This window comes from Perna viridis, chromosome 4 (genome assembly GCF_037379345.1).
Source record: "Perna viridis isolate PV_CMFRI_1.1 ecotype Kerala chromosome 4, ASM3737934v1, whole genome shotgun sequence".
NCBI lineage: Eukaryota > Metazoa > Mollusca > Bivalvia > Mytilida > Mytilidae > Perna > Perna viridis.
This window is the reverse complement of record NC_142448.1, coordinates 14858866-14873080: the sequence shown is the minus strand read 5'-3', so window position 1 is coordinate 14873080 and position 14215 is coordinate 14858866. Positions and strand designations below refer to the sequence as shown.

The 14215-nt window shown below is 34.2% G+C and overlaps 1 protein-coding gene across 2 annotated transcripts; it reads right to left on the bottom strand.

The window, feature by feature from the left end:
• Positions 1-4665: 4665 nt before the first annotated feature.
• LOC148619014 (putative thiopurine S-methyltransferase) lies at positions 4666-5955 on the bottom strand. 2 transcript variants are annotated; one of them, XM_088576913.1, is made up of 2 exons: positions 5828-5955; positions 4666-5478 (listed from the first exon to the last, which is right to left on the bottom strand). In XM_088576913.1, exons 1-2 carry the CDS (start codon positions 5853-5855, stop codon positions 4844-4846), a joined length of 663 nt encoding a protein of 220 aa, XP_088433039.1. In that variant the 5' UTR covers positions 5856-5955; the 3' UTR covers positions 4666-4843. The 2 variants fall into 2 exon arrangements, with proteins under 2 accessions (XP_088433039.1, XP_088433040.1); XM_088576914.1 differs by having other exon boundaries at positions 5737-5894.
• Between the last annotated feature and the right edge of the window lie 8260 nt (positions 5956-14215).

Here is a 14215-nt window from a genome sequence, read left to right as displayed (position 1 = left end):
GTGACGATATATGACTGTAAACACGACACAGATCTGCAGCATAACGTGGAGTATATATATATATAATTATGCAAATCATATGCTAATAACAAGTACTGATATTACGAGTACAAGAAGTCGCTAACAATATTAGCTACTTGTAAACCAATGTCAATACACAGGACAGCTAGAATATGTTCTCTATGTAGCAACGATGTAGATGATGAATTTCATTTATTGTCTATATGTACAAATGAGGATTTATCTAATTTCGAATTAAACATTTGTCTGCTTATTACATAATCAAAATGGCTGGCTTGTTGTCTATCTAAAATATTGATGTTTATAATTGAGAGATTCTCAATACATATAAAGATTTTTTTCTGAATTATTCAAATTCTTTACATTTAGTTTTCAGTTGCCTGTTTATCATAAACAAATCGTAAATATTTAAGATGTGCACTATATGCATATCATATGTACTAAATCATTGTTTATTGATATATTTGTTGTAATATTTATCTGTATACTTATGTTACACTTGGTCTGGGATCAACTAATAAATCTTCAAATCGTGGTACGTTTTGTCACAGCATTATATGTGTATATCCTGTAATGTAATACCAACCTTCACAATTCAGGTTCAATTGTATACCTGATAAGATATTTTTCTGGAGTTTTCATGTTGCAAATTATACGTTGTCAGAGCTTTCCGTAACTATAAATTAGAATATTGGTTCCCTTGATTCCTCTTTACTGGGAATAAAGTGCTGAGTTATCAATTGTGAAGACTTTATTTTCTGATCATTTGTTTACATACATGCGTGTACGACTCCTCCGTGTATTATGAAACATCTTAACAGTCATGTCCCGACAGCTAAGAAGTAGTGACCGAAAGAGAGTGGATCAAACACTAACTTCATCCTCAAATGCCGCTGCATTAAGAAGAAATTCGGCTAACCAGATTGCTAGCATGAGCACATAGCTACACAAGTAACAGACCCTTGCTTTTGATGTCTAATACCACAGTTCAAAGTTCAAATGAGAACATATTTACTTACAAATTCTTCTCAAACTGCAATCCTGTCCTGGCTCAACAATATTAGGCATACTGTACCTCGAGCATGTCTGCACCTATTTGTATACAGACATTTGAGAGTACTACCCAGCCATTGCAAATTGAAAGTATTCATGCAGATGATGCATATAATTTACACAAAGCGTTAAAGAAAATGTGTATGGTAGTGTTACATAGATCTGTCAGTTCTACTAATAAAATGATGCTGCTAAGCAAAACACTGAAAATTGTTTGAACATGGGAACCGTCTTGTAATTCAAACTGAAAACAATAACTCGTATTATGATTAACACCATATAGCAATGAACTGCAGCTAAACAATGACACGTTGAACAAATCAGTTTTGATGGCGCAGATGGATACACCGTAACGATCATACCCATGAAAAGGTTAAGAGAAAAGCTGACAAGTTTGATATATTTCTCGTGTACGGATCTTCCATGAACTCAATTAGTTTGGTCCCAAATGCTTCAAAGGTTGAACTGGTGTAATTCCAAGAATAACTTAGCCTTGAATAAGGCCTGCCATGGAGTGAATAATCATGTCGCCAGCTAACATTACGTTCTTCAGAGAAGACGGACCACATCTTTCCGATATAGGGAATGTTTTTTTAACACTTTACAAGGGGACTAGTAAAGTTTTTGAAGATCTTAATGTTAACATTTTCCCTTGAGTTCAACATAAAAAAATCACTTTATTAAATAATTCATCCCCGATTTGATGGTTTTGTATTATAAATTTTAAGTTTAAATGCGCTACGTTTTAGTCGCAAATTGCATATACGGTATGAATATGCTAGCGCAAGTCTTTCTTGTAGTCTCAAGGGTCTAAATTAAATGGTCACAGCCATGCAGCGATGTCCAATTTAGAATGGCAACTGACGTAGCAATCACGGGTTTTTTCGCTGCATCTAATGATTATTATAATGAATTGTCAAGGTTGTTTTTTGTCATCATCTGTCGTTCCCATAGTGATTCTAAATTCTGCTGTGAGCATCACCTGCGTGCCCACGATGATTGCTTGATTCCAATAAACTTTGATATTCAGTCTAATTAAATAATTCGTTGGTTGCCATATGCGATCTTCGACAACCGACTAATTTGCAATTAGAGACATATAATTAGTGACAGTGATTGCAATCTGCAATATTCTCATTAAAATGCATTGTACATTTAGTCAATTCAGTTTTAGTTAAAATGCGATATGCATTATTTAGTCATGTTGCAATCAATATCATGCGGTTTCTATGTATTCATTATTGAAATATTAAACGCTGTGGCCACTTCACCAGTCAACTGGTGTTTTATCTAAGCATCTGAGATAACTGAAATTTACAGATTGAAATGATAGATAGAAAGCAATTATGTACGGTTCTACGTAGGTTACACAACATTAATTCAACTAATGAGCTTTTAGAACGGTGTAGACTGTTGGCAAAAACAGTCATACGCAAATTTTTGTGCAATTGTGTTATGTCGCTGTGGAAAAAGTTCACATAAAATCCGCAAAAGTGATCCTGTTTTTGGCAGAGAATCATAGTATCTTTATTTCTACATGAAATGGTCACTGTAACATACTCAATTAAATATTCTTTTTTAGTTCTGCAGGAATACCCCCTTTATGTTAAATGTAAAGGAATTCCTATTTTCAGCTAATTGGCCTCTAGGAGCTGAGCCCCACATGATATTTTAAGAGCTATTAGTGTAAACATTCGGCTTTTAGGTGGTACATTGTCATCTCTTCAGGTGAGCATTCACACTGAACTTAGCGAAATTAGCATTGGAGTCTACGGGAAGTGATATTAGAGGTTTGTAGCCTATAATAATCGAACAGATATATGGATGAGTGGCTCCTGATTTCTAAATTTTAATGGGTCTATAGTTAACATCGATCAGATATACCACTAGTTAATCCTTAATAACCCACTTAATTAAAAGTGCTTTCTTTGTAAACGTATATGAATTGTCTTTCTTTAAACATTTTTCTCTGGTGCTTTCTTAAAGTCTTTTTGCAAAGAATGTGCAAAAAATATTGATCTTACATAAGTTATAAGTGTATATTGAGCATGTTCATCGACAAAGTACGAAATGGTCTTCTTATTTTAAATCTTAAATTTAAACATGTTAAGCAAAATTTAATTACAATTTAGGCAATCGTGTGCCACCCACCCATATCTCTGATTATTTTTATAAAACCATACTTAATTGCTTTCCATGTATCATTTCAGTAAATTACAAACCAACTTCCATATTTTTAAATGGATTCAATTTTCCTGGAAACAAAATTTGAAATATGCCACTATTGCCTAAGTCTTCCTGTGATATCATCTTAAGTATCAGTCTTTCTGAAAGAGTAATCAAGGGAACCAAGGTTATAGCGGTAATCAAAAGAATGTAATCCAGGGACAAAGACCAGACATGGAAAACAGACACACACAACAAAGAACATAAAGTAACTAAAATCATACATACAAAGTAACAAAAGCAAATGAGCAACTCGGACTCCACTAAAAACTGGGAGCATGGACCAGGTGCACCGGTAGGGTAAGCGTCCTCTGCTTTTCTAGAAACACCCGCCGAGTTGCTCATAAAAAGTCAAGTCCGGGGTAGACAAACGAGGAAAGGAAAACTATGACCCGTTGAATAAATCAGTTTTCATGGTGCTGATGGATACACCATAACGATCCACGAGTTCATGATGACGACCATACAACTTCTGTAGTGATAATTTCAATCTTGTAGCAACATAACCCTGAAAATCAGACAGAAGGTGATTCAGGCATGTTAAAAACCCACTGAAATCAGTCTTATTTCTTGTACAGAAACACTTACTGGCCACATAACCAGTCTTAGATTTTCATTACGTTGTTGCGCTTTTGAGATGGAAGAGTTATCGTTCTTGATTTAGCTTATTTTGGTTGATTTTAGTGGGAGATGAATGTATGATTTTCTAAAAAGTGCAGATCTGAATGCAGAAAAGATTGTTGTTATGTGAAAGTATAGCATACGCAGACTGAAAAAGCATTGTTTGGTGGGTTTTCTGCACCATGGATCACTTTACCATTGGCACTGTCTGAATTTTATATGGACTGGTACTTAATAAATTTGGAAAACAATGTATGAAAAAGAGTGTTTAATATCGGTGTTCCTTATTCATCTCATGTATTTAAACGTTATTCTTTTTCTTTTGGCTGGGTTTATATTATTCACGTCATGTTTGTAAGCGTGATCGTACAATTTACAAAGATTAAGGTTGTTTCTCCATGTGACATGCCTTAAAGGTTGTTTCTATTTGAGGCGTTAAACATTTTCAATAGGAAGTAAAGTTTATATTTGTAAGATATCATGCCAGACATAAATTATGCTAATGGTTTATCAAAACTGTATTAAGACAATCAAAATACAATTAAGAGCAGCAACAGAGTGACCATAAGGATTTTCATGTTATTAAACTTTGGTATGGGAATTTAAAATAATTCAACTTATGTTGCTTAGTATATAGATATGCTGCTCTTGTTTATATATTTACAGAACTAACTTTTAAGTACTATTTGCAAGATTTAGAGTAAAATCTTATGAATATCTGAGTATCAAACTAAAATTCGTACATATATATAGATTCTTTATTTGTAATTTCACACTTGTCATTTTGAAATTTGTATATTATAATATTACACTCCGATTTATATGTAAAGTATTGTATATTGGTTAAAATACATTTTTTTCTCTTCTCAGTTATTTGACTTTATTTGACCATACATTCCGTCAGTAATAATACTGATTTGTATCACTCTAACTGAAAATAGTAGTAAACCATTCGTTGTACACCCTGTTCTTTAAGAAATGGAGTTGGAGGTTGAAAGTCAATTTCTTCTGGTTCAGTCTTCAGACTAAAAATCTTCTTAATATCGTCGACAGGTACATTAAATGGAGGACCACCTGATGTCCTGTCTGATATTTCGACAACATAACCTGCTCCGGTACGGACGACAGACTTCATAATTGAAGCATATTCTTCTCTCATAGATTGATCAATAGCCTCGAGTGATCCACGATCCCAAACCCCATCAAAATCCTTTTCTGAAATATCACAGAACTTAAAGAAGTCACCGCAATATATTTTTATTCTTTTTTCATTGTTTTCGTATAATGTCATTTCAGACACTGTTGTTGTTGAGTAAGATATTTTGTTCTCTTCAAAAAACTCCTTCACAGCTTTGGCAGAAAACTCCACTCCTACAACACTGTGGCCTTTCATCGACAAATAAAGGAGTTCCAAAGCCTTTCCACATAAGGGAAGGAACAGCTTCACCCCCTCCTTTTTGCCTGTTAACTTGTCCAAATATTTTTCGACCATTGGATTTAGTTCTGGGTTATGCCATGGTGTTATGTCTTTCTCCCAACAATTCTTCCAATCCATTGCTGCAATAATAAATCATCACATTGTTTTGAAGATCATTGATTTAGACAATTTTTAGGAAAGGTACACAAGAAGCAAATCTAGTGTATATTTTGGTTGACTTGCAGGCAAAACTAGCTGATTTAAATATAGATATTGTTCGAATCATAAATTCAGGGGTCAAACATTAGGATAATATATCCATGGTCAACAATATAAAATTAAACTATTGTCTAGATTGTGTTTACGGTTTTTCTTAACCCACGGAAACTTCCACTAACCTTACGATGCGTCGTGGTCTCGCAATGTCCGGTTCATGAATAACTATCCTCAAGAAACACGTGATTTTCAGGAACTCTAAATGGGTCTTACCTCTAGACGATGTAATAATCTGGGTCATTGAAGGATATTTCTTCCAAGCTGGTTAATATCTAGGACAACATTAATCGATGCATTTAAGATAAAATCTCCATATAAGTTAACTTACATGTATATTGTTGGGGAAATGTGCGATAAAAACTACACGATTAATATTTCTATTTTAATACACCACACATCAATCGGAATCAGACGAAAAAGTCTGTCTAGACCAATATCATTTGGATGATCAATATCCTAAGGCACGGACCTTTTTTTTATCGGGTGGGGGGACTAGGAATTGCTGTCGGATAGATTTTTTTTTCTTGCGCAAGCGCAAAATTTTTATTTAGGTTTCAGCAGCCGCCAATATCAATATGTTTATTCGAAAAACCTCCTTTGTTAAGTAATGGAGAAAGTATAGAATCATTTTTCAGTGTTTTTTATGGAAGAGTAAAATAAATTAGAAAAATCCAATATTTTGGGCATTTTTTTTAAAGATCCCAGGTCAGTGGTCGGGTCCTCTTTACACTTGCTTTTATTATGTGAATGTATATGATGAATATGTCAGAGATATGAAAAATGTCAGCACAAGGCAACCCATGGGCCTTCAACGAATGACGAGGAAACCCTCATACTACATGGCAGGCTGCAGCTGGCTCAAAAACAACATTGTCTACAGATGCAGTGAAATAGTTGACTCTATATACTCCAGCAACATAAAGTAAACTGAAAGTGAACACGAAACAAGACGTATAGAGGCCAAGAAGTCCTGACTTTGGACAGGCGCAATTTTTTTTTGGCGTAATCATAACACTCCCCTTTTAAAACTGGCCACTGTGGAAACATATTACACAATTAAACATACCTAAAAATCAATCAGTGCAAAAAGGTCCGAGTCCCTTGTTTAAAAATGATAAAGAAACAAATGACCCGTTACAAATATGCAAAAGAAAAGACTGACATGCAAGCTCCAGACCAGTTTAAACCCTCTAAATTGCCCTCATCGTATGTCACATCAATCCCAATTCTTCCCATGCAGGGCTAAGAACCACGGTACATCAAAAGTCATACAATAAGGACACAACCCATGTCCTTTCAAATAAAGTGTGTTAGTTTCTATCTAAATGAGCGCATCAATGTTAATATCAACAAATGTTATCTTTAATGATTTGACAGCAATATTACTATATACCTTACGAATTAGACTATGTAACAATTTAGTGAACTTATTGGGTGAGTACTGTGCTTTTCATGCTTTATGAATAATATTGCCATAAGATATAGGTTTAGAGATACCCGCGTGTATTACTCGTTTACAAGTACATCTGTATTTGGGAATGAGTTTCTTGTATCGGTTGAATTTTGTGAATGTTTTTACGAGCTTGTGATATCGAAATTTTGATTTCTTAAATTGTCGATTAAATAAAGTTTTTTTTCGTAAAAATTGAAAACATTGTTAGAAATACGAGCAAATCGAACCAGTTGTGATATGTGAACACCATAAAATGGCGACAAGGGGACATCGCCATCTTAAAATGGATAATTAACAATTAAAATGAAAATCATCCCTTTTGTCGTGAATTTTAGCATAAAGTTTATCATTATTAATATGAATACTACCACCAAGAAACGGACATTATTTACTATCAATATTTGCTTTACTCAAAGAATGTTTTGTATGATACATATCTTTAGTATAAAATTTTAAGTCGTCGTTGTTGAGATCTTCGTTTTGTTGGTCATAACAGATATTTCTCAGGTTTGCATAGGCACCTCTTGCTTTAGTTATCCTACCCTTTACTCCAGATGTTGAGTCTCCATAAGATGCTATATTGCTTCCATTAAGCAGGTTCTGAAACTGCACTGAACTTTCTATATTCGATGTTTAGTTCAATATCTATTTTGTTGTGTTGTTGACTTTCATCACCTTGGTCTTTGCAACGTTTACATGTTAACCACTTTTAGATATTCGGTGTATTCATAGGATGATATGGACTCGTTATATACAAAATAAGATAAAGTCAGACGATTTCTATGAATTCGTATCTGTGTGTTCCATCTTTTTTGGAATAATAGCAAAGTGCGAAGTTTAGAGTCTAGATCTCATTTGCTTTTGTGGTATTACAGTGTAGATTATTGAAAATCGTGATTTTAATTATGTTGTAGGTGATTATGATAATGAATCAAGACTTTCAAATGATCTTTTGATAATTTTATAATCCACTCAGACTTTATATCACTTCGGGAAAAGTTATCAAGTCTAAGTAATGAACATGAACAATTTTTAACCATTCTGAAAATATGTAAAGTCAAGAAAACAGGACAAGGTTGCACCGCTGAAAAAAAACAATTCGACCTTATAAACGACAGTAAGGGAAAAACGGTAATACTAATAAAAAAATTGCATCGCTATTTACCAAAATGATAGCACCATCAGAGCTTTCAACACATGCAAGAATCAAGAACTGACGGAGTGAAACGAACATTAATCCACCTAAGCCTTCTGGTCTCGACAACACTCCTAACAGAATTCTTAAACAGTGCGCTGAACATCTAGCACTAATACTAACGTCCATTTTTTTTATCTTCATTAAACAATGGTCAATACCAGAGGACTGAATAAATGCCAATATCAAAAGCATACTTTAAAAAGGAGAAAGACACGATGCAGACAACTATAGGCCGGTATCTCTAACATCAGTTCCATGTTAACTCCTTGAACACATTATCTGCTGACACATGCTTAAACATCTAGAACACCATGACGTCTTACCATCCCTAAACAACGGATTTAGATCTGGATATTCATACGAAACACAGCTCGCTGTAACCATCCATGATATTATTCAATCCCACGATAATGGGAATCAAGGCGACATTGCGATCCTAGACTTCTCCAAAGCATTCGACACTGAATCCCACGACTCACGGAATATTAAATCCGATGAAACATTCATAAATGGCTCACATCATTTCTAACAAAAAGGAAAATGAGAGTACGACTAGAAGTAGAACACTTAATATACAACAGTAAAATCATGGGTCCCACAAGGGACAGTGTTGGGACCTATACTCTTCTTGTGTCACATAAATGATCTGCCCGATGCAGTCAACTCATCCGCGTGGCTATTCACAGATGACTGCTATACCAGGAAATCAAAAACCAAAACGACTATAACTAACTACAAGAAGACCTTGAACAGCTGAATAAATTGGCCACAGTCAGGGGTATGTGTTTCAACACAAAGAAATGTTACATACTAAGCCTAAAACGAAAAGCCACCGTTTCTATAACTTGAAAAACCACGTCTTAGAAAAATTTCATCAAACTCTTACATTGGCTTGCAAATACAAGAAGATCTTAAGTGGAGAGAACAGATACGTAATGTATGTAACAAAGCCAATGCAACGCTAGGATTCTTATAACGCAATCTCTTACCACGTCTGAAGAAACGCCGAAAAATAGCATATATAGCGTTAGTTAGATCTATAATGAAGTACGGCACAATTATTTGGGAAACATACACACAGACAGAGATAAAAAACTTAAAACCATCGAAAGGAGAGGGGCTTGATTTATTACAAAAAGACTATAAATCAAAGGACGAGGGATGCCTTACCAAAAATTCTTAGAGACCTCGAATTACCAACTTTACAAACCAGACGCCAACAACACCAGCTGATTTTCTACTTCAAAGTGGTTGAGGGATTAATACCAACGCTTCCACCGTAGTAACTGTTTAAATTCAAAAGACCCAAGTCAGAGCAAAAAATTACAGAGACTATGTCACAGTAAATATTATAAAGAATCAAGTCAAATACATGAGCGGTAATTGCACCACAAAACAAAACCGAATAATCAAAGAACTCATTGTTTGTATCTGTGAATTTCTTTCGTCTACCCTCGACATGACTTTATGAGCAACTTGGTGGGTGTTTCTAAAAAAGCAGAGGACGCTTACCGTACCGATGCATCTGGTCCATACTCCCAGTATTTAGTTGAGTCCGAGTTGCTAATTTACTTTTGTTACTTTGTATGCATGATTTTGTTTATATGTCTTTTGTTGCGTGTGTCAGTTTTCCTTGTCTGGTCTTTGTCCCTGGATTACATTCTTTTGATTTCCGCTAGAATCTTGGTTCCCTTGATTACTCTTACAGCTTTTCCAACATTTTTCATTGAAAAAAAAAAACAAAACAAACAAACAAACAAACAAAAACAAAAACAAAAAGAATTCAAAAACGAACGAATCAATGCAGAAATTTTGTTGCAAGAATTTTGTATGTCTTTTAGTTTTGGAAATTTCAACATAGCGTATTTTTACAATTCCTTTGTTCACTGAATCACAAATAGACTGGAATACTGCTTCATGTACTTTATTCTATTCAGTTATCTTTCCGGATTTTTTTTTGTTTAAGCTACGTCTCTTATGTTGCTTCTTCTGTTGTTTTATTACATAGGCAGCTTATAAGTAACCTTTTGTTTTTCCGTTGAATCCTTAACGATCTTCTCGCAGTCACCGTAAAACACTTACCGAGACATTATATTCATGTGATGAAAATAGTCTGTTCTTATCATACACCAGACATGTATATGCTGGAAATATAAGATATTGGTTCTTCACCTCTTTCATCTGTTTCCCTCGCTGTTCCAATTTATTCCTCCTGTGCCTTCTGTGTTGAGCAGGGAAAAATATATTCTCACATACAAAGCCAAAAATATGTTTCAGATTCCTTTCACCATTTCTCTTTTTTTCATAATGTAACCAATATTGTATATTTTTTTTTAGAAAAAGATAATGCAATCATTTTGCTCATTTGCTTTGATCTTGGCGCAAAAATAAAATCAGTTTGAAAGACCAATCACTGATTTTAAAATTTGGAACCGTCATACAAAATCAAAAAGCTAAAACTTCGCTTATAGTCGAGAAGTCAAGCAAACATATTCGAGGAGAATGGGTAAGGTGTATATTTCAAAGAGACAACAATCCCGGGATGAAATTTGCCAGCGTCCTCAGTGTACGACGAGGAAACCCTCACACCACAGGACAGGCCACACCTGGCCCCAAAACATGATATACAAGTACAACAAAATAGCCGCATCTGCATACTCTAGCAGACATACAGAGGCCAGAAATTCATCACTTGGGACAGGCGCAAAAGAATTCGGCATTTGATAAGATATGCGAAATTTTGTTTTTAAGAGATTCTGAGGACCTGTTGTGTATAGGGTAGAAATATGAAAACTGAGAACAGATTCGAAAGATCCCACACGGGTATGAAATTTATCAAGCAATTCAAGCGAAAATGTAACATAAATTGATTAAGTTGACATAAGTTGATTCCACTATTTTCATAATCTTTCTTACAGAATTTATCATTAAAATTGTAATGGTATCGATAGCACTAATAAGTAAAATTGAAAGTCTGATTGATGAGCAATGAATTTAGGAGGAAATAAATCTATATGTACAGATATAGAAATATAGTATACTTCAAAATATACGTTGTTTGATACGTTTTTGAAATCAGTAAATTATGTATTGAGTTAGACGCTAAACATTGCATGTTAATGAGCGAAAGCTACAAATTTTAAACTGATCTTAAATTTCATAAAAAGACACTTTAAATAGACTGACACAGATTTTCATTAACGAGATAGAATTATTTGTTAAATATATTTGTTCATTTAAATAACGAAATTAAGCTAGCAGATCATGTATTGTTGCTTAGTTTTGGACTATTTCAAAATTGACATGCCGAATTTAGAAAATATAAGAAATGTTTTTATACGTTAATCATTACGAACATAGGGGCTTGCTCCCACTGTCAACTTTGTTTAATACTAGTCAGGCTGAATATATGACTGTGGGGCAAGCCCCTGTGAGTGGAATTAAAGATGGATATGACGAAACGCAAGAAATGCACCAGCGTACACCCTTAATCCAAAAAATAAGTACCTTCAGGTGATAAACTATATATGCCCTTTCAAACACTTACAACTAAATTTAATTATGATCGATATCACCAATAATGTCGTTTTAGTTGGAAAAAAATTATATCTTATCTGATAATTTTCTAAGCTGGTGCAGCACTTAGCTTTAGGTAGGCAAACATGTATACATTTGATTTCAGTACAACGATAATGACTTTTTATAGAGGTGTTTGGTCATCAGGTTACACTGTAATTCTTGATCATCAGGCTACACTGTAATTCAAAATATTACAAGACTTATTTGCTGATCATCATCTGTACATAGCTACAGCTACAAAGTTCCCTTTTGTAATAAATAAGTTTATACCCTTCTTGTTATACAGTTACTTCGTGAAATTCTATTCATCTATCTTAATAACTAAACTTTATTTATTGACAAAATGGTTAAATCCTTTTTCGGCATAGAGGTAATATGTAATAAATATTTAATTCATCTTCGTCGTATATGAACAGAATCAATACAACATCTCAGAGTCTGTCTCGTGTGGTTTTAGACATCGACGTCGTAAAATAAAAAAGTACCTTAGATATTTTTTTCAAAATGGCAGGTCTTGTAAATCCTCAGCATTATGGAACAAACCTATAACATATCAAAATGTCTTTCCATTATAATTTCTCTTTTTTGAAGTTCGATTTGATTACAAAGAAGCACCGGAAGTCAAACAGAATTTAGAACTTTGGACTCAGTTGAAAAGCACAGAAGCCGACTAATATATAACACAGGAACTTGCTCCCACTATCAAATATTTTGCCCGACTAGTATTTAACACGAACCACCCGAGTATTTTGAAAATTCATGAAAATTGTAAAAACAAGAATGTTGATGATTTTTTATTTAAACCTTTAGATGATTGTTTTATAGAAAAGAAAATATGTAAAAGCCACTGGTTTTGATCAAGTGTCACCAAAAATTTTGAAATTGGTTAAATCAGTTGTACAACCAATCACAAATGTGATCAATAAGAGTTTATTAGACTTGCCACAAATTCTTTGTTTTATTATATGGACGGAACTTCAGTGAAAGCAAAGTACTTATTATAGTCGGCGTCACATAAATAACATACTGTTAAAATTTGAATAAAAATATTTTCTACGACTTTATTGACACCTACCGTCGTTTAAATTGTCTTAAATGACTTGCTCATTCGTTTAGCCAAACGGCTTCTCCCTAAACATTGAATCGTTAAATTCCGGTCAGATTTTAATTCTAGGTGGCAATATTTACATTGTAAAAAGTCGGCCATGTTTACAGTGATCGGGTTGCTAGGAGATGTTGTTTACGTTTAAATGGTTTGTCCAAAAACCGAAGAACCCAGAATGCAATTCGGCGTTATTTCGGATATCTCGGATTTATTTTACGCGAACAACGTATAATACCGAGAAGTTGATCAAGCAGACGATTGTCACCGGAGTTCGACGGGAACTTACGCACTTCGTTTGTAAACAAATCGTCCCGTAAAAACCAACATGGCGGATATTAGTATGGGATTTTCCCGTAAGGATTTGTTACGCATGATTTAAGCTAATAAGCGACTTGTTTTTGAGAAGCTGTTTGGCTAAACGAATGAGCAAGTCATTTAAGACAATTTAAACGACGGTTGGTGTCAATAAAGTCGAAGAAAATATTTTTATTCAAATTTTAACAGTATGTTATTTATGTGACGCCGAGTATAAATGGTTCAATCAAATGGAAACTTAATCCAGATAAGTCATAGCTGTTCGATGAAAACATATCAGTTGATCTTAATATTATCAAATGTGATGAAGAAGCTGTTTGGGGTTACTTATGGTGCTTGTCTGAATTTCAAATCGCATGTGTCCAAAATATGTCAAAGAGCATCTCAACAGCTACATGTTCTAAAAAGGGTTGAAACTAATCTGAATAAGATTGGAAGATAGACAATATGTTACTCTTTTATTTTATCTATCTTTAATAAGTGGCCACTGGTATGGCATTTTTGTAGTGAGACTAGCACGAAGAAGATTGAATACTTCTTCTAAGAAAATTATTCGCAAATATTTTCTAAGTAGTTTGCAGCGTTGTTGTGAAACTTTGCGGGATGTAATATGACCACATGGAGAATTGCATACTGTCAGGAATTTATTAAGTTTTGGGGAAAAAAATTGTAGAAATGACGGCTGATTGATGTGCGTTGTCCAAAACTCCTCTTCACCGACTTGCAGGATTATTATGAAAGAGTAATCAAGGGGATCATGATTCTAGCGGAAATCAAAAGTACGTGATCTAGGGACAAAGACCAGACATGGAAAACCGACAAACACAACAAAGAACATAAAGTAACTAAAATAGTACATATAAAGAAGCAACTCGAACTCCAGTAAAAAAAACTGGGAGCATGGACTAGGTGCACCGATAGGGTAACCGTCATCTGCTTTTCTAGAAGCCC